The following is a 20,259-nucleotide window of genomic DNA, read 5'->3' on the forward strand; positions in this document are numbered from 1 at the left end:
CTGCAGTTAACAGCATCATCATCATTCTGTGCTTGATGTCTTCTGTGAATGTCAAATGTCAAATCTGTTTTACGTCTTCTTATAGGATAAGTTTAATCACAAGTCCCGGTTTGACATGAACGACCCTTGTATATGCAAAACTGCTTGGAAAGTTTTTTTATTCCAGCATGTTTAAATGCAAAAACTAGTCCTAACTAGAACGAACAGATCTTCAAGGTACTTTTCTATACGCTTTAAAGACAACTGAAAAAGTCACAGTGATATCTAAATATCTAAAATGGCTGTTGTTTTTTATTGAATTAACACAGAAAATAATGTCAAAGTCACTCAGAACTATGTAAGGCCAAGATTCTATATGATCACAAACAAAAAAAATAAATAAATAGCACACTAAGAATCACATTTGGTAACTTCCATAGGCAAAATTTAAAATATTAAAAACTGTTACCGCTCACACAGAAAGAATTAAAAATATCTGTTTTTATTTTACTTTTTTTACTATCAAAGTGTTTTATTTTAAAAACCGATCAGATCATCTCTCTTTTATTTCCATCTGTACCACTTTCCCACACTTCTCTCTGTATTGGTTTTGATCCACTATACAATTAAGCTAATGTTACAATCTAGCTAAAGTGAGTACAAAACAAACATCTTTGGAGAGCCTCTTTGGAAAAGGTGAAAGGCCAATGATGAGACAGCAGATGAGACTCAGACTGCCAACAAAAGGAAAGCAGCTTTTGAAAGAAAATGTCAAGAGTCCTACCTAAATTACGGGTTTATCGCAACAGGTGATTCACATGCTCTAACGGATGCAGCCTTAAAAGTATGTGTGAGACAACTTCAACTAAAAACAAAGCGGAATATCCTGAGATCGGCACTGAAGCACTGAAATCCCTGCAACAACCTATCTTTGTGAAGCGCGGTGTCTGCAGTGACAGCAACTAAAACAGAATTATGGAGTTGACTGGACACACTTCTAGTGTCGCTGTCTCCTATTATCATTTATAGATGGGATCGTCTCATCGCAGGGAAACAAGCTCACACTGATTATGAGTTATGGTATGTCGTATTTATTATATACTTTACTATGCTTTGTTATGAGCGTGCAATGCGTCTAAAATAAAACTAGTCCGTGGTGCAAAAAAAGTTGTATGTGCCTTTAACCTTATCTGTTTTATTATTTATGCATTTTATATATATACTTTTTGAAGAAAAAAAATATAACCCATATGGCAACTACACTGACTGAAATTGATTGAAATACAACTGTAAAAAAATATCTTAGAGGGGGGGAAATTCTTGAAATTCTTAATTTTCCAGTATGAGTACCTTTTAAATGGTTAAGTCTGTATGTTTAGTTCAGTACATGTGTATGATGTACTTGTAATATGCATAACGTGGGGTGCTGCTGATCTTGAAAAGCTCAACAATTTTTTACCTAGCCAGTAATTAATGGGAAACACATAATTTCCACATTAGTTCTTAACGCATTTGAAAAACGTCCCACTTGTGACAGTGATTGTAAGAAGGCAGGACAGCATTCAGTGCAGAAAGTAACTCCCTCACCGCCATTCGGCCATCGCAGGCCTCCGACTGACACACACCATGAATCCTTTCTGGCAGAAGCACGTCGTCCCAGCACGAGGGTCCCTGTGAAAAGAAAAATGTCAAAAAAAAAAAAAAAAGGTAGTAAATGACTGGTTACCAAAAAGCCCTTGCCAGACATACAGTAAGATATGTAACATTTTAGGCTTTATCAATCCATAAAAACAACGTCTTTGTTTCTCACGGTTTCGTTTAGGGAGAAAGCCGCAGTATATGTGAATGATGTTTACCGTTTGCATGAGATGCCATATTATATCAAGTGATAAAATAAAAACCTGACTTTGAAATGCAACTTGAATGTGCTTTTACTTTTTCCTGTAGCCAGAAAGAAAGAGACAAAGAGTATGTATGTGTGTGTGTTTGTGTGTGCACGCAATGCTGTATGTATGGCATTTAACTAAACTCGAAACTCAATGAAGTGAGTTTTAAAAATCAAACCTAAACCACATAAGCATGCCGTCTTTAATGCCGGGTACACAGCAGGTTTTGTGCATCATCATCAAGGAACGCGAAGACCATTTGGATAAGCATACATTTCAACATAAATTTCATCACATCCGTTTAATTTCCTGCACTTGACACGTTTTTCACCACAAGATGATACAAAAGTAGTCCACAAGGTAAACCTGCTCAATCTGGCAACCTGATCGGCTATAGAGCTCGCTTTTCTCGATTGCCGTGATTGGTTGGCTCACTTTACTGTACATGCATCAACACCCTATGTGGTCAGTACTTCGTAACCATGTGCGTGCCCAAGCCAGGAATGTTGTTCAGACTTGATCCAGGTTGAAAGCGGTCCGTAAAGTTTACCAGGGACGACCTAGAATGATGTCTGGGACAGTTTTTATATGGTGCACGCATTCAGACATGAACCCTTATGAGAGGGCTTATGTTTAAATTGCAACAATATTAACCAATTACTCATTTATGAAGTACTTCCAAAGTTGCCTTAGAAAGCTTATACAGTACATCCAAAATTTTCAGGTGGAATGAGAATTGTGGAAATGGACAAAGAAAAAAGAACAATCACGCACGCACACACACACACACACACACACACACACAGTTCCAAATTAAGACACTATTTCCATCCATAATTGTGTTGGGATGAACAACTGCCGGACCAAGCCAGGTCTGATTAGCATAAGCGCTTAAACATTCCGACAGGAGCCTTAATAAGCTAGAGAAAAAGGTTAAGAAAATCATTACTCCGCACACAGCAGACAGGGGAGTGATACAGGGCTGGAGCGGAGGAGTGACAGAGGGATGAAGTGAGGGCTGGGAAGAATCCAGAGGGCTGTGATGGTGGGGTTTGGAGATTACACGAAGACACCTGCTAAGAGACAGCAAGGAAAGGTCATGCAGACCTCTGGTGCATCAAAACACATCACACACACACACACACACACACACACACACACACACACACACACACACACACACACACACCATGTGAATGTAATGATTAATGAGAAAAATGGTTATGAATTATTCACCAGCAAGCCTTCCTCCATTGTTCCGTGCAGACTCTCTTTCCCTTTAACTCTCCCTCTCTGTCTGTCTCTCTCTGGACACAGAGAATCAACACCACATCCCAACAAAGCCTTAATTAGGTTACTGTTGGACAAACAGCTCTCTGTCCCTAAGACAGCTGTGAGAATCTTGCAGCATGATTTGAACAGAGTTTATGCATTTATCACGGTATGTTGGGGTCGCTGGAATTGCAGGCAAGAAAGTACACTTCTCCACTACACTGGCTTGGACTGATCTGAATCATAACTTGAGACTATAAAAATTTTACCCTTTATTAGACCAGAATTCAAAATCTCAACATACAGTATAAATAAATTTTACGCACGATGCGCATATCAATAAAACAGTCACCAATAACGAACAGTATTATTTTAAGCAATAACTTCCAGCCAGGTTCCTGTAATGCGCAAGTGGAGTTGAGAAATGATTGTTTGTATACTTCCCACCGACATATATGTCTCATTTGCAAGCTAGAGACAAGTTATTCGTCAATTTTTTGAGAATCAGACATTCCACTTGCTAAATGTTAATAGGAGCGACTGCAGTGGGCAGAGACACTGTGTGCAAGTATGTAAATATAAATTGGTTTTAATTTATGAGACGTTTGATTTAAAGTCCTGGTTTGACTTGAACAAAAATATATATATATGCGTGGGGGGTGTACACGTCTCGTAAAAGGTACTCTTACTAGTAATTTACATTGTATGTTTGTGTTAAAGGTGTATGAGGCAAGCTTTGTCAGACTTATAAACAAATCCAACTTACGAACGTGACCTCGAAAAAAGCCATCGCCACCAGGTTGCACTGCACAACTTGCACACATCACACACTATACAGGGCTAATGTCAGTTTGGGCTCTAAATATTAGTTGAGTGCGTTTGTGTGTGTGTGTGTGTGTGTGTGTGTGAGTGTGTGTGTGTGTGTGTGAGGGTTAGCGTGTGTGAGTGTGAAGGAGAGAGGTGTGTGACGTGTAGATGTGTCAGTCTGTGTGTGACGAGAAAGTGTTTGTGCATGTTTGTGTGTGTGGTGTGTGTCTGTGTGTTAACATTAGTGATCTGTGACCTAGTATATGTGTGCTGTGTCTGTGAGACATGTGACTTCTTAGTGTGTGTTTCTGCATGCGGGCGTGTGAGACAGAGATGTAAGTGTGTGAGTGTTTGCGATTTGTGATGTGTAATATACATGAGTATGAGTGTGTTTGTGTATACGTGCGTGTGTGTGTGTGTGTGCGTGTGTGTGTGTGTGTGTGTGTGTGTGTGTGTATGTATGTATGTGTTGTTCATGTGTGTGATGTATGAGTGTGTTTGTGTGTGTGCTTGTGTGTGTGCGAGATGTGTTTGTGTGTGTGAGTGTTAACATTTGTGATGTGTACAGGTGTTTAATAGGCCACAGATGCTGGAACGTAAGCATCACACTATGATGTTCCTCAGTGTGATGTCACTGAACGTGTCACTAAATATAATGTCACTCTATTATTACTCTACTACTCTGTTATTAATCATTTTTCAGCGTAAGACATTATCATGGCTGACTCGTTTAAGATATTAAAAATCCCGCCACAATTTTGCGTCCTTAATGTCTTTAGATCACAACGGCCCGGTTTGGTGATGATCGTATAAATTCCCTAGGAGGAGTATATCAAAATTCATCAGGTGCGTTTTTGCAAACGACCCAAAATAATCGGCCTCCTGTTGAAGTGAGCCCAGGACATGCAGGGCAAAAGTTGTTCGGCTCAATGAGCTCCAAATGTGTAGAGGGATTCGTGTGCCTACGTGTGTATGAGCTGTGCAGCAAAATCTCAGGCATACTAATGACATCAGATTTAAACCTGTCTGCCAATTTTCATGAGTTTTCGAGCATGTTAAGACCCCCAAAGTCCAAAAGGGTGATTTTTTTTTTTAATCCTTAGGAAAACAAGAGGGTCCTGCGCACCCTATAGTGCTTGGGCCCTCATAAAAAAAGTGTGCCCCTACTAATAAAGATAAAAAACTCAACCTTTACAGATACAGAAGTAAACAAGTATAGAATGCCAAGAATGCATGCTCTGGAAATGTATTAATATTATGATTATTATTAATATTATTAGCATTTTGCAATTCACACTGGTATGTCCTCCACCCCATATGGTTATAGATTGTTATTTCTATGTGCAATGCAAAGTTGGGCTTGATACCTAAAAGGCTGCATTGCATCATAAGAACTCTGATAAATGCAGTGAAGCATGACTCCTTTGAATATTGTCTTTACTTCCTGGGTGTGTCCATAATTATTAAAAGCAAAGCAAGAAAATGCTATTCTCACAGGATATCCTCCTCTTCCCCATGTGAAAGTAATCACATCCGAAACAGGGCTTTGGACACAATCAGAATTAAAAGCTGCAGATGTGAGACTCAACTTGGACATGAGGGGAATGTTAATTGAGCATGACAGCGCATCGAGACGACAGCAGGACCAGGATGCAGAAGTAACGTGACATCTCTGTTCGGTATCCCCATCCACATGGGGTAGAGATTTGGCATGTGTGTGTCAGGAATCTAATCAGCACTTCTTTCTGTGTTGCCCGAGTTCGGAGTTTTGCAAGGCATCATATCAGCACAATGGTATAAAGAGCTCTTCCTCTAGAGACAGAACTTGGAGATGAAATGTTGAAAGACAAACACAAACCGTGCCTAGTTCACAGCCTGAGGCGCCGAAGCAAACAGTCATGGACAGAGACAGCGAATTGTCCGACATCCCGGTCCCTTCACTTCTCTAAAGGCAAAACTGGGAGGTGCAGAACTCGGGACCTTTGCTTTAGCCCGTGAGTTTGCTGCACATCGGGAGACATTTCTGAGGACACAGTCTGGCAAGTGGAGCCGGAGGATCCTTAGAGCCAGCTTCAGCAAGAGATTGGCACAGGAAGCAGGCGACGCTGGCACATGGGCAGTGAACAAGCAGTCCCAATGTGCCAAAGACCACCCTGAGCAGGAAGAAAAGGCAGGTGCAGCTTAGTGACTTGTCACTCAGAGCGTGTGTGGATATGGTGCGGTGGGACAGAAGCCCACATGCTGGAACACCAGATAACACAAGCACCAGGTTGCGCGCACACACACACATACACACACACGCAGCTGGTCCAGGCAACGAGTCACATGTTTCTGATTCAGATGAGGTATGTCATTGTTTGGTAATTGCTCTGTTGCCTAAGGGTGATTAAAAGTTTTGGACAAAATTATTTCTTATATGAGTTTGCAGTCACAATAGTTAGTTGGCAGAAAGTGTCACTTCTACTGCTGCAGGAAAAACAGCATTAGTTTTAGTATAATTACTATGCTGCACAAAACCAATTCAAAATAACTACCAAAAATAAAGTATATCTGAATTGAATGTGAGGGGTGTTCGTGTCAAACAGAGACATTGACGGTGCAAAGTGATAGAACACAGTCATGGGTAGGGATGGGACCCCAATTCAGGGGTCACCCAGTACGGTATCAGCATGATACAGTACCTCAGTGCCGATTCAATCTGCATTGTGATTCTGATTTTATATGTTTTTTTTTTTTTTTTTTTTTACAAATTTCCTTACAATTCTAAACAAACTTAGTAAATAATTCACTCCTACCACACAGGATGCTGTTCTGCCTGCCAATGTGAAAATAGTTTAGAGCACACCACCTGTAGGATTTTTGAGGAACTGTAACTTACTACCTCAAATGCAAACACACAATACAGATTATTAAAAAAGATATGTTTTTAATTGATTTTGGAGACCATGGATTGCAACGAGACAGAATTGAATTTACAGACATACAGCCTCCTTTAAAAACGTTTGCACTATTTAAATATTTCACCGCAGCGAGCAGTCTCATCACTGTACTGTGCTTAAAGTCTTCTGTAAATGTCAACCGTTTTACACCTTCATTCAGGGAAATTTAATCACAAGTCCCACGAACAGTATACACACGCTAAATGAAATGAAATATAGAAACGATCCAAGTCTGAGTTAAACCTAAAGCAAATGACAAAATGTGTGAAACCTCCGGTTATGTTGGCATGCTCACTGTAAAATTAGTACTATGTGATATTCGACTGACATTTGTAGTGTGTGCTTTAGTAATCTGCTGAAAAACTGTAATTACAGTAAAGTGGATGTGTTTGTAAAATCAGATCTATTGATTTTGCTGCTCTGGATTTATATACAGTACACTCACCCGGCTGAGCGTAAGGGTTCCTTGCTTGCATTTTCGGCAGCGCACGCGTAGTTTTCCTGGTTGCACAGACTTGCATAGCGTCTTACAGAACACATAGAAAGTGCTGTGGGGTTTGGGCTCTGTTGATGTAAGCACAAACATTAGTATCGACACAGTTTAACAGCATTCATGCATTAGTCTAGACACCTTAAACACTAACAACAAAAAAAACTGTTCTATTTAGAAAACTAAAATTAGAGCAGAAGAAGAGCAGCACTTGAAGGTTGCATGAATTCAACAATCACTCATCTCAAGTCCTGATTCATTTAGAGATTGCTTTTGCTGCTCGATGGTGGCAGCTATTGTTCGTTTCGAGTGAGGAGTGGAACATTGCTGAGTGAGGGATCAGACAAGGACAAGGTGCATCATGGAGTGCACAGACAAACACAAAGTGAGGACAAAAAAGCCGCAAATCCAATTAGCCGGGAGAATCGGCAAGTAGAAATCTTTATGGTAAATGAAATGGAGAACACGTCCTGTCTGGCTGTTCCACCCTTGTCTAATTCTCTCTCACACACGCGCACACACACACACACACACACACGCACACACGCACACACGCACACCTGGCCGCAGCATTCTCATTAGAGCTAAAAGCATGGGCCTGAGAAGAAGGATGTGGTACCTTGACACGATTCTCAATAAATCCAGTGGAGTGGAGTTTTATAAAGCACGGCCTCTCTAATTTATGACATTGTTGTGAGCGAGCTCCATTATGCTAATGCTTTTAAAGCGAGGGACAAAGGACAGTAAGATAAAGACGAGCATGGGATTGGGTGGAGCAAGACAGAGGGGTGGGGAGCCACCCAAGAGGTGCAAGGACGAACATAGGACAGCTTTTAAAAGTACCCATCAATATGGAGCACGATAACGACGGCATCACAAAAAAAAAAAAAAAAAAAACACTGAAATGGTTAAGGGACAAATCTGGCAGAGAAGAAGCTGGAAAATTCACAAAAATTCTTTTTTTTTTTCCTTCAATAGAGGCCCAGCTCCCTGACCTGCAGCTATGAAAACTGGCATCAACTGTGCAGGTGAAGGAGGTTACTGTACCACAGGATCACAATAGTGCCACCTGCCCCACCCCCACCAGAACAACAGCAAAAACTTATAAACATATTTCCCTGTCTGTAGTGCCTTCTAAGTGGTAATTTGCAAGACGAAGGAGGAATACCCTTTTCACAGTGCGCACGGTATTTACACTGTGTATATACTTACACACAAAACTCATGTTAGCAGGCTAGCTTGGTGCTTAGCTATTGTCTGCTGGCGCGGCTGTAAGTTGACTACAGTAGTAGAACAGAACCCAGACCTACTCGGGCCTATAACTGTACAAGTGCAAAAGATATGGCTGCCTTCATTAAAGTGTTTTTTTTTTTCTTCTATCTTTCTTTTTTTGCTCATTCGAGGAACATAAATATCACAAAAAACTACTTTAAAGGGGAACTATTATACAAAATTTACGTTTTTAGTAATTTTTAGACATGAAAAAAAAACATTACCTACTTTTTGTCCTTTTACCGTTTTTGTATTGGCCAGGCCTCAAACAAGCCAATTAGATTTCCCCCTATTCTGACCTCATAAAAGATGATCGTTGAAATCGTTCTGATTGGAGGTGGATGCAAATCTGATCTGCATTTCCCTTATGCTCGAAGCATTTAATCAGATTATTAATTTTGTCATGTTGTTTCTGTCTGATGTGTAGCATTTAATCTCCCAGACATAAAACAGAAGTGTTTTTTCTTCACCTCTGAAGTTAGGTTAGGCTTCGAATCTTTTCCAATAAATCACAACTACTGTGTAATATGATTGGTTACAAGTCACGGTACATGTTATCTATGATTGATTGGATGCTTTTTTATGTATTAAATGGCGAACCAATCAGTGCCCTTTCTTTGGCATTCTAAGGGGGCATTTTAGATGGAGCATTAGACACACACACACACACACACTTTGTGGAACTCTGTGGATTCTTTCTAAATTGTTAAAATAATAGTAAAATATCGAACCTGCAAAAGTGGAAACATGACATCATTACAACTCAAATTATAACTCATAAGGTATCATTAATGCAGAAGCAATTTCATTCAAGTCAGTTTGGCAAAAGAAAAGGCTAGTTGAATCAGTTTAACTTTCAAGGATCTGAAGGTTTTGCACCTTTTATAGCTTCTTTTGTCAAATGACAAGATTTAATGATTATGGTATTTACAATCGCACAAAGAGCAGAATCATAATAAAACTTAGACAAGTGAATAAATTTGTAAATAAATAAATAAATAACCAAGCCCCAACCCCCCCCCCCCCCCCCCCCCCCCCCCCACACACACACACACACACACACACACACCACACAGAGGTACCTATTTGTGTGTGTGAGTTCTCATTTTCCAGGATGACAGCGAGGCCAGTGGAGGTGGCAGGCAGTCGCGAGGAGCTGAGATCCAGTCGGGTCAGGCTGTCTACTGCTCTGCTCAGTCTTCGCTGTAGCACCAGCTCAGAGCGGCGTGCTGAACCAGCTGGAGGCAGCACCACGTGTACAGTGCTCTGCTCTGGCAGATCACAAGCCTAACACACCAGGAGAGGAAAAATCCCATCAAAATTACCCAGTTAGCTCTTAAGCTGGCTCTTTCAATTCAATTGCAATTTGCAATAAATACATACATACATATATACTTACATAAATAAATAAATAAAAAATTAATGTGCAATGACACCTAGAATTTTTTGTTCATTAAAAATAATATGCCCATATAAAGAAAATATTACTACATACAAAAACATTGTTTTACTTTAATTTTTTTTAAAAGAAATGCCTTTTTTTATTGCAAGCTTTGAAAATTTATTTCATTATTTCACAAGATCCCCAGTAGCTGTAAATGGCTTAAGGCATAACTTGATATACCCAAACACATGACGTGATTGGACACAAACAATTTCTGACGAGATGAAGCAATGAATTGAAATCATTATGTAAGCTCTAGGGAAATAAAATCCATCTTTCTTGTGCTGTATGACAGCCTATAAAAATAAGGAATTGTAACGCACAATAAAGTGCATAACCATGGTACCCTCCTAATACACTGCTGTCTATTGTCTTAAGGTTTTGCCAGACGTCTGATGACAGGAAACTTCGAACATTTCAGTCTCAATTAAAAAGGAACAACATTCGCCGCACAATGCTAATCCAGCTGGATGAGTGCACTCCAGGCCGCTGGGATTACAGCAGAGAGATATAAACATGCCAGTCAACAGCACTGGCACAAAGCCACTGGTAAACAGAAGGAAGGACAAAATTTACAACAGAGAAAACTGACACTGCCTCCCTAGACTGCTGGAAAATAACACAATGTGTGACTGTATACAAAACTTAATCAAGCTATTAAAAAAATCCTTTTTATTAAAAAAATAAAGCCAAATGTGGTGTAAATGTGATGAAATTTCTTTTGAATGAAGATGTAAATCTGATTGACGTTTACAGAAGACTTCAAGCACAGAACAGTGATGAGACTCTGAGCCAGATAAAACATTTTAAAGAAGGCCTTATGCCAGTGAAAGATGATCCCTGCCAGGATGGCTCGGAGCCCACTGCAGTCATTCCCGTAAAAATTCAGTAAGTAAAATGCCTGATCATTGAAAATCGATGAATACCTTCATGCAGAAGAGATGCATCTGTCTGAGTCAACTCTACACGCAATCATTCACGAACACCACTTGCACATTACATGAACTCAGCTGGGCGTTATTGCCACATGCCCAGTACAATCCTGACCTTGCTTCAAGCCAACCACATGTTTGAGCCAATAAAGGAGTTCCTGGGAGGCCAGCGTTACAGGTGTAACATAGGCAGTCCATTCATGGCTCCAGTGTACTGAGAAATCCTTCTAACTTGATTACATCCAAGGGATACGTGCATTAGTGTAGCAGGTGATTATATACAGTAGAGAGAAATAACGGTGTTCTATTATTCTGCACAATCAAATGTCCCGGTTTGACTTGAACGCCCCATATTTTTACCCTTCTCCTTCAACCTTTATGGTGTAAAGCTGTAGTCTGTGCAAAGTCAAAGCATGCCTATTCCCTCTACATCATGCATTAACTCAGCTCGAACACCTACCATGTCTCGCTTCGTGCCTCTTATTATCCAGGCCATTTATTTTCTGTGGAATGTGAGATGCTTCTATTCGACTTCCCTCCATTTGTTTCTTTCTCATGTTCATTTTCAAATGGAAATTCGCAATGCAAATTAGCTTTCCCGTGACAAACATGTTCTCACTGAAAGCGAGAGGCTTATTAGAGCACCCACACATACTAATAGGTGAAAAGGTCCTTGTTTGTGCAACAGTATACACGAGACCACATCTCAGTCAGGAAAATATAGCATGAAATGAGGTGGGGGGCAAAAAAAGAAATTAATTAGATTGTGTTCAATTTCCCTGAGTTAACTGCAAAGATGACTGTGTCAGGCAACAAACTGAAGGCCTTTTGGTCTGGAGTGGATAAGCATTAACCGACAGACCGCTCAAACATGCTCAAAGTTAACTTGAGATACTCTGCCACTCCTGAGCCTTATAAGGACATGACATGAAGGAGGATGACTTCATGGAAATGAACATTGATTACATCCTGCATGATGCATGTCTAAGGAGTCAAAGTGCATCATTTAGAACAGTCACACATGGTGCATATGACGTTTTATGGCAGTCAATAGGACCTTGGAGTTTTATGATAGCATTCTTTTTTGCCATTGCATTTGTAATCAATGACAAAAGGCCTCCTGTGTCAATCAGATAACCCCAGTGATTGAAGGGGTCACACACTGACACTGACTCAGTGCACCTGAATGGATTAGTCAGTCTACTTGACATGTCCCGTTGTTACACAGATCAATTCCCCGTCTCAGAAATTACATTGTTGTAGCCTTAATTTGGTTTCAGGATGGAACATCAGACAGACAATTTTACCCATTACTACAAGGGATGTTCAAGTCAAAACTGGATTTCTCCAGAATAGAGGCGTAAGACTTCAAGCACAATAAAGTGATGAGATTTTTAGCTGCAAAAAAAAAGAAAAAATCTGAATGGTACAAATATTTTAAAGAAGACTGTATGTCCGTGAATGACGATCCCGGAATGACGAGCCTGGCTTTCATCCCACTGCAGTCGTTCCTGTGAACATTCAGTGATTCGAACTCCTGCTTCTTTAAAATCAATGGATAATGTGCAAACTGTACACGCACTTATTCACAAACATCACATGCACAGAATAGAGTTGGTCAGAGTAGAGTCGAACTGGGCCTGACCCCACTGTATTTTGTGTTTGGGCCATGAAAGAGTTCCTGAGAGGCCAGCGTTTCAAACGTCCGATCAGGCAGGCTGATCATGCCTCTGGCATACTGAGAAAACTTTCTACCTTGTTGTTATCCAAGCACTAGTAAACCACTGGGATAAGTGCATAAGTTATATAAGTACAGTGAGTTATATATAGAAATAAAGAAGTTAGTCTTCTGTTATTTTGCACAATTAAAAGTCCTAATCTGACTTGAACGCCCTAAAATATACTTCTTCCAAGAACACTTCTGTGGACATAGTTGCTTTTCTCATTTCCATAACTATATACACCATACATGTTCCTATTAGCTTATTTTGTAGACATTCAGTTGTTGAATATGATTTAAGATTTATAACTGGTTAAGAAGCTGAGACTTCAAAAGTTTAAGGTCTTCAAAGTCTGTGCAAAACCTTATGATCCATGTTAGATCAAATCCATGTGTCATCCAAGTGTCACCTGAGCACATGCTTCAATAAAAGAGAATAGTGATAAGGAAAATCTGATCTTTTATACAAAGCACCTAACATGGTCCATATCACACATTTCCTTTCATTCAATGGTCCCAAATTTTACTATTTCTCTAACAAGTTATAACAGGCTTCCCCAAAGTGTGCGTTAATGCTCCAGCTAAAACACCTCTTACACAATGGCATTTTTTATACCTTAAACTCCCTTTATTTTATTCCGCCTCCAAATGTGACATTTCAGGCCCATAATTTCTGAAACAAAGATAACTTTGCATTTGACCTTTGTAAACCACCACACTGAATTTAAGACTGAACACTCAAGCATTGAGGGTTGGGCTTACTCAATCAGGCATTACAGCTGTTTTTAGACACATACAGACCCATCCTTGGGGGCTCATAAATAATAAAATAAATGGCTAACAAGCAGTTGCATGGCCAGGTGACTAATCAAGACTATTGACTTATCAAGGAAAAGGGCCTGCAAGTAGCTCTTATATGCATTTGCTACCTGTTCACTCAAACATGAGGTGCCTATGCAAGTGAAGGTGATCATCGTTAAGTTGGAAAAAAATGTTTGTTTTTTATGTTCTATTGTGAATAAAATAAAGATTTTACAGGGTTATTTTCTCAGTTTTAAAAGTGGGTAATTTAAAAATTGATGGGAGCAATACAGTACGTCTCAAATAAATTGGGACAGAAGCAACAGAAGTCTGGAAAAGTAAGTACAGTGAAACCTCGGATTGCAAGTAATGCGATTTATGATTACCGAGTATCATGTATCTCGCATGCGCTTCTTGTTTTGAAGCCGAGTGTCACGTGATCACAACTGATCTTGAACTGCGGAATTGTGGGTAATCGTCTCCCCTGCAGGGTCTTAGTGCGCGTCGCTCACTGGTATAATTAACATCCTTGTACGCGTGTACTGTTTACTATAACACTGTGACCATGTGTGTGTGCGTAAAACATATTTTATTTTGTGTCTGTATGCGTGTGTGTACAGCGCGCGTTTAAAGCAAAAGCAAGTCTTATTAGAGAGGTTAAAGATCAATTTTTTCTCTTTGTATCAGCCTGCTCTTTGTGTCTGTATGCGCACGTGTCATTGGACACCGTGCCACACACACACACACACACACACACACACAGTCACACACATAAACTCCTTTATACTTTCGCTTTTAGATACACATACACACACACTCTTTTTCTCTGCTCTCCACAGAACACTGCTTGCGATTTCTTTCAAAGTCAAAGATAAAGTGCAGGTTATTTTGTTTTATTTTTTCACTGTACAGAAGTGATACAGATTAGTGTGTCACTCAATCTATTGTCAGAGAGATTTTTTGTTTATTTTTCAGATAAAACATTTTTTCCATTGTGTGTGAAAAGATTAGAGGAAGGGTAACTGTGTAAGACAGGAAGGGGGGAAGGGAAGGGGCTACTTAAAGGTAAAGTGAAGGTTAATTTGTTAAATTTTTTGTTCATTTTTTGTGTTAATTATTTTTATGTACTTATTTTTTGGGGCTGTGAAACGAATAATTTGAGTTTCTAATATTTCTTATGGGAAATTCGATTTGGTTTACGAGTGTTTTGGAATACAAGCCCAAAAAATTCCTTAAAAATGTGCTCGTAATCCAAGGTTCCACTGTAATACTAACAAGGAAGAACTGGAAGAACATTTTGCAACTAATTAGGTTAATTGGCAACAGGTCATTAACATGACTGGATATTTAAAAAAGCATCTCAGTGAGTCAGAGTCTCTCAGAAATTAAGATGGGCAGAGGTTCACCAATCTGTGAAAAACTCTCAACAAATTGTCAAACAAATTAAGGAATAATGTTCATCAATGTAAAATTGTTTTGAATATATTGTTATGTACAGTACTTAATATCATCAAGAGGTTCGGAGAAATGCAATTTAAAGCTCTATTATGCAAAGAAGAAGCCATGTATGAACATGATCCAGAAACCCCACCATATTTTAAGGGCCCAAGCTCATTTAAAAGGGACTGTGGAAAGGTGCAAAAGTGAAAAGGTGCAAGGTCTTCAGTGGTCCGATGAATGAAAATTTAACATTCTTTTTGGACTGCATGGGCACCGCACCTGCCGAACTAAAGAGGAGAGGAACCTTCCTACTTGCTATCAGAGCTCAGTTCAAAGCCTGCATCTCTGATGATATAATTGGCATTAATACCCATGGAATGGGCAGTTTGCCCATATGGCAAGGCGCCATCAATGTTGAAAGACATATCCAGGTTTTAGACCAGCATATGCTCTAAATTCATATATGATCTTTTTCAGGGAAAGTCTTGCATATTTCAGCAGAACAATGCTATACTGCAACTATGACAACAGCATGGATTTGTAGTAGAAGAGTCCGTCCCATGTGCTGCACTGGTCTGCCATTTTCACTCATTGAAAATATTATTGATAATAATATTTGAGTGATTGTTAATGGATAATATATCTTGAAAAACCTTCTTTTCTTGACCTCTCATCTTGAAGACACAGAACTATTGAGCAGTTAGAATCCTATGTCAGATAAGAATTGGATAATATTCCTCTCCCAAAACCTCTCCCAGCAACTCATTGCCATATAAGTCATTTTTAAAAGTCCCGGTTTGACTCAACCATTTAATAAATCTTAAATATAGATTTTGAGTTGGATACATAATTACTATTATAAAGTCCTCTTACAACTACTATTATACAGGATGCTACATCGCGGTAAACATAGTCCTGTTTTTGAAGTGTGCTGCTGCCATCAATTTCAAAATTACCTTTTTTTTCTTAAAATCGTTCATTTGTTTAAACATTTGATATGTTTTTTATCATCTATTATGGATACAATATAGGTTTATGAGATTTACAAATTATCACATCCCAGCTTTTTTGGAATCAGGGTAGTAATACCGACACTTCAAAACAAGGTGCAAACCACTGGTAATACTCAAGAAACAGAAATGCCAGGACTTTACCAGAAAGAAACAGCTTATGATCCACACCATCTGACAAACATGAAGGTGGTGTAATAGCAAAAACGGCATATGGCTGTGAGTGGAACCAGGTCATTTGTGTTTATTGATGACCTGACTGCTGGTAAAAGTAGCAGAATGAATTCTAAGTGTATAGGGCTATACTCCCTGCTCAGATTCAGTCATATGCTACAAAACTGATGCAGATGTTGCAGATGGATAATGACCCAAACCATACAGTAAAAGATACCCATGGCAAAGAAACTGTATATTCTTTACTGGCCAAGTCAGCCCCCTAATCTTAACCCAATAGATGATGCTTTTCACTTACTGAAGACAAGACTGAATGTCTCACATAAAGCAGAAGCTAAAGGCAGCTTCATTTATGGTCTGTCAAAGCATCTAGATCAGGAAACTCAGCATTTGCTTAATGTGTTCCAGAGTTCAGATAGTCATTGACTGCAAACGATTTTTATCGAAGTATTAAAGGCAATACTTATGTTTGTAATTATGTTAGCTTGTTCTATTATTTGTAAGCCCCCCAAATGGGTGCGTGTGCATATGAAAATGGCTATAATTCCTATGCCTATAATTCCTTAATGCCCAACTTTTGTCAAACCCCCTGAGTGGTGGTGTACAGGGGCCAAATGCCCAAAACATCTTTGTTTCAAAATTTATGGACCTGACTATAAATGATTTGCTGCTGACCCTCAGCCCCGTCAGAGAACATGAGAGCCGAGCAACTACGTGGTGGATGGGATCTTTCTGTATGATGTCACAACAGGGGGGGAATTTAATTGATTTGTTTAAGCCTCATGCTTTTTATTTGTATATCCATCTAAATGTCGAAAAAATGACTAAAAAGTGAACTGTCCATAATAAATATTCTTTACATATTCTTTAACTAGGGACTCAGCAGTAGTGCGGAATCGTAAATATTAAACATTAAAGATATTGAACATTTACTTTTGTACTTTGTTTTACCCCCCCTTTAGATTTTTTGACCCCACTATACTAAAAACATAGATGTACAATAAAAGTAAACACAGATATAATAGATGTTTAGTAACTATTAAAGCCTGTTCAGTGCCTGCCACAATACTCTGGAGGATTTTGCGGCTATCGTCAATGTGTTGAGCACTCACTTGGCGTTGATATGACCTTTCCAAATTATGATGTGCTCTTTGGAGAGCCTGATCAACAAGTCAGTGGTTTAAAGACAGGGACGTTCTGCATAAGCAATGTCTCAAGTCTTTGGAGGCACACAATGACAGAATTTCAATTTTAAAAGTGAGGAGACAATCAATGAGTTGTTCATTCAGAATCATAAGCAGCCCGAAGGACTGCACTCAATTTGCCAAGGTCATTAAAGGGTAAATATATCTCCTATGGATCATTCAATACAAAATATTCATCTGGACGTAGCTCGATCCGGCACATTGTTTACTCTGTTTTCATTGTCATTTATAAAACACAGTGGCAGTGATGTAGGGAAAAAAAGGTGGAAAAGTCATATTCAAATCCAACTGAGCCTCAAAATACTGGAGGTATTTTTTTTTTGGACACACCTGCAAAAAGCTTTGTCATTCTAAGCCTAAGATAAGCACAATTACACACTTTTAACATCCGACTGCAAAATGTGCCAGTATGGCTGATGAGCTGTTGCGACTGTAGCAAATCTGACAACAAAGTATACGCGTGTTTGGAAAGCTGGGTCGCACTGAGTTTGCTGAGGCAGATAGAGAAGCTAAGGAAAGCTCCCACTGCACACACACACACGAGCAGATGGTGGGAAAAAGCTAGGCTAAGAGAGACAAATCCTGCGATGGCTGTGTGACTAATGTGAGCAGGGAGTTCCAAGTCCCACGGCAGCTCAGTCAAACAAGCACGAGAGGCCTGACGCGGAGCGGAGAACGACGGCATCGAACTCAGTTACACATCGTGTGGCGGTAAACAAGCGCAAGACGAAGTTGAAATGAGGGGGATGTCATTTCATTGGCCGGGGTGCAGGAATGAAAGCAAATAATCTTCGAGTCTGAGGTTAACCTTAAGAACGTGAACCATTGTCTCAGCAGAGAAAAAAAACTAACAGAGAAGGAAAAAGAAGCAGAGTAAAAAAGACAGACACTCACTCTCGAGGTTGATTGTCAATGACGGACCAACATCCTCAAGGTACTCTTCCAGAAAAGGGATTCCTCAATAAAATAGACATATTATGCAGAGTGCTAAAATAAATAACATCTGAGATGCACAATTAATAGTTTATTAATTTGACATTGAATAATTAAATATTCATAAATCCTTCGTGGCTCAAGGTTAGTCTGGATATACTTCATGGATAAAGCTAATTATCATACCAGCTTTTTAAGTGCTTCAAACAAACAAATTATCTGTAAGCCTGGCAAGAAAGTACATGTGATGCATCCATGGCAGCTCCGTGCCTTGATCAAGCAGGGAGTGGCATCTCTTTGTCTCTTCCCCCAAATCGGGTCATGAGCAGAACTCATGCAGAGAGTTTGCAACAGGCAAGAAAAGGGTTAAAGACGTGTACGAAGAGGCCGGCTGTATTAGACAGAGACGAACTATAGGAAAACGAGAGATGGATGAGAAAGACAGGGAGGAAGAGCATGGAAACACAGAATGAATGACAGAGCGACAGGGAAAGAGAGAGAGAGAGATGAGTGTTGGTAGTCCTCGGGGATGGGGAAGCTAATAGAGCGCATTACAGCGAATGCTGCTCTCGTCACTACAAATGTCAGACTGCGAGTCCCGCGGCACGGACAGATAAACAGCAGAGACTGTCTGTGCCTGCAGCTACACACACACACACACACACACACACACACACACACACACACACACACACACACACGCACCTCAGACACTACAGCCCAAACGTGAGGTGAATCACAACACACACACACACACACACACACACACACACAAACACACACACACACGTTTATTTTCATAAACCACTATATCACAACCTTGTAAGAGTGACTCGATCACGAAGTAATTCAAAAACTCCATGTCCAGGTTAGGAAATGATTTTATGTAAGGCTTTTCTTATACATTTAACAGCATAAGCCCTCACTTCTAGGTATGAGTGACGTTCAAGTCAAACTGGGACTTACCTACAAACTGATCGACATTTACAGAAAGACTTCAAGCACAGTACCACACAGTACAGACGAATCTGTTGCCACTTGTGCGTCCCAGGAACTCGGCTGGGACTTATTGCCACATCAATCCAAGCCATTTTCACATGTTTGGGCGATAAAAGGAGTTCTGGGGAGGCCAGTGTATAAGACATGAAGCAGGCAGTCCGATCATGAAAACTTTCTATCCTGATGGTATCCAAGCACGAGTGAGACACTGGGATAAGTGCACTAGTGAGGCAGGGGATTCTTTAGAGAAATAAAGGTAATGTTAATTCTCATAACTACATTCTGCTATTCTCTAAATCAAAAGTCCCGGTTTGACTAGAACGGTGTATAAATCCTAAATAAAAATGATTTAGCTACAATTATAATTGTTAACATAAGGTTCATACATAATTACTATTGTACATAATAATTATTAAGTGTGATAAAGATTATGACCACAATTTATAAACACTAGTTTAAATAAAGTGCAATGAATTCCATATTAGCAGTTATGTGAGGAAAAACATGCAATACTATCACAGCCCATGTGTTACATCAAAGACCTGCACTTGTTGTTTATAAATGTATTTTTATGAACCACACAGACAAGTAAATATTCATTACATCATATACATACATATCTACCTGATTACGTACACACTTAATGAAACAAATGCAACAGTCTAATCCTAATGAAATCCCAGCATGCATGCTTAAGTGGTTAATAAGGGGTGAATTATAGACCAATAAGAATAAAAGTAAGTGGCCCGCACCATGTTTTGACCTTAAACGAGTGCTTTGAGGCTCCATGTTTTTAAAGGTAGATCTGCTAGATATGCTAAGATATGCTGCTCAGAAGCTGTGAAATAAAAACAGATTTCTAGAAGTAAGTATACTTTAGCTGCCTTCGAGGCTTGAAGAAATATCAAATGAAGCTCTCTTTGCCTACTTGTGCATTTCCATAAATGTGCCTTAAA

General features: G+C 39.5%; 1 protein-coding gene across 2 annotated transcripts in view; it reads right to left on the reverse strand.

Annotated features, from left to right (window-relative positions):
• prkn (parkin RBR E3 ubiquitin protein ligase) overlaps nt 1-20,259 on the reverse strand; it is a 112,256-nt gene that overhangs the window by 55,509 nt on the left and 36,488 nt on the right. For both annotated transcript variants that reach the window (XM_053501367.1, XM_053501368.1), the window contains exons 3-5: nt 9,728-9,932; nt 7,329-7,447; nt 1,567-1,650 (exon numbers count right to left, since the gene is read on the reverse strand). In XM_053501367.1, the coding sequence (XP_053357342.1) occupies nt 1,567-1,650; nt 7,329-7,447; nt 9,728-9,932 (408 nt within the window). The remainder of the gene's footprint in view (nt 1-1,566; nt 1,651-7,328; nt 7,448-9,727; nt 9,933-20,259) is intronic.

This window comes from Clarias gariepinus, chromosome 8 (assembly GCF_024256425.1).
Source record: "Clarias gariepinus isolate MV-2021 ecotype Netherlands chromosome 8, CGAR_prim_01v2, whole genome shotgun sequence".
In the NCBI taxonomy this organism is placed as follows: domain Eukaryota; kingdom Metazoa; phylum Chordata; class Actinopteri; order Siluriformes; family Clariidae; genus Clarias; species Clarias gariepinus.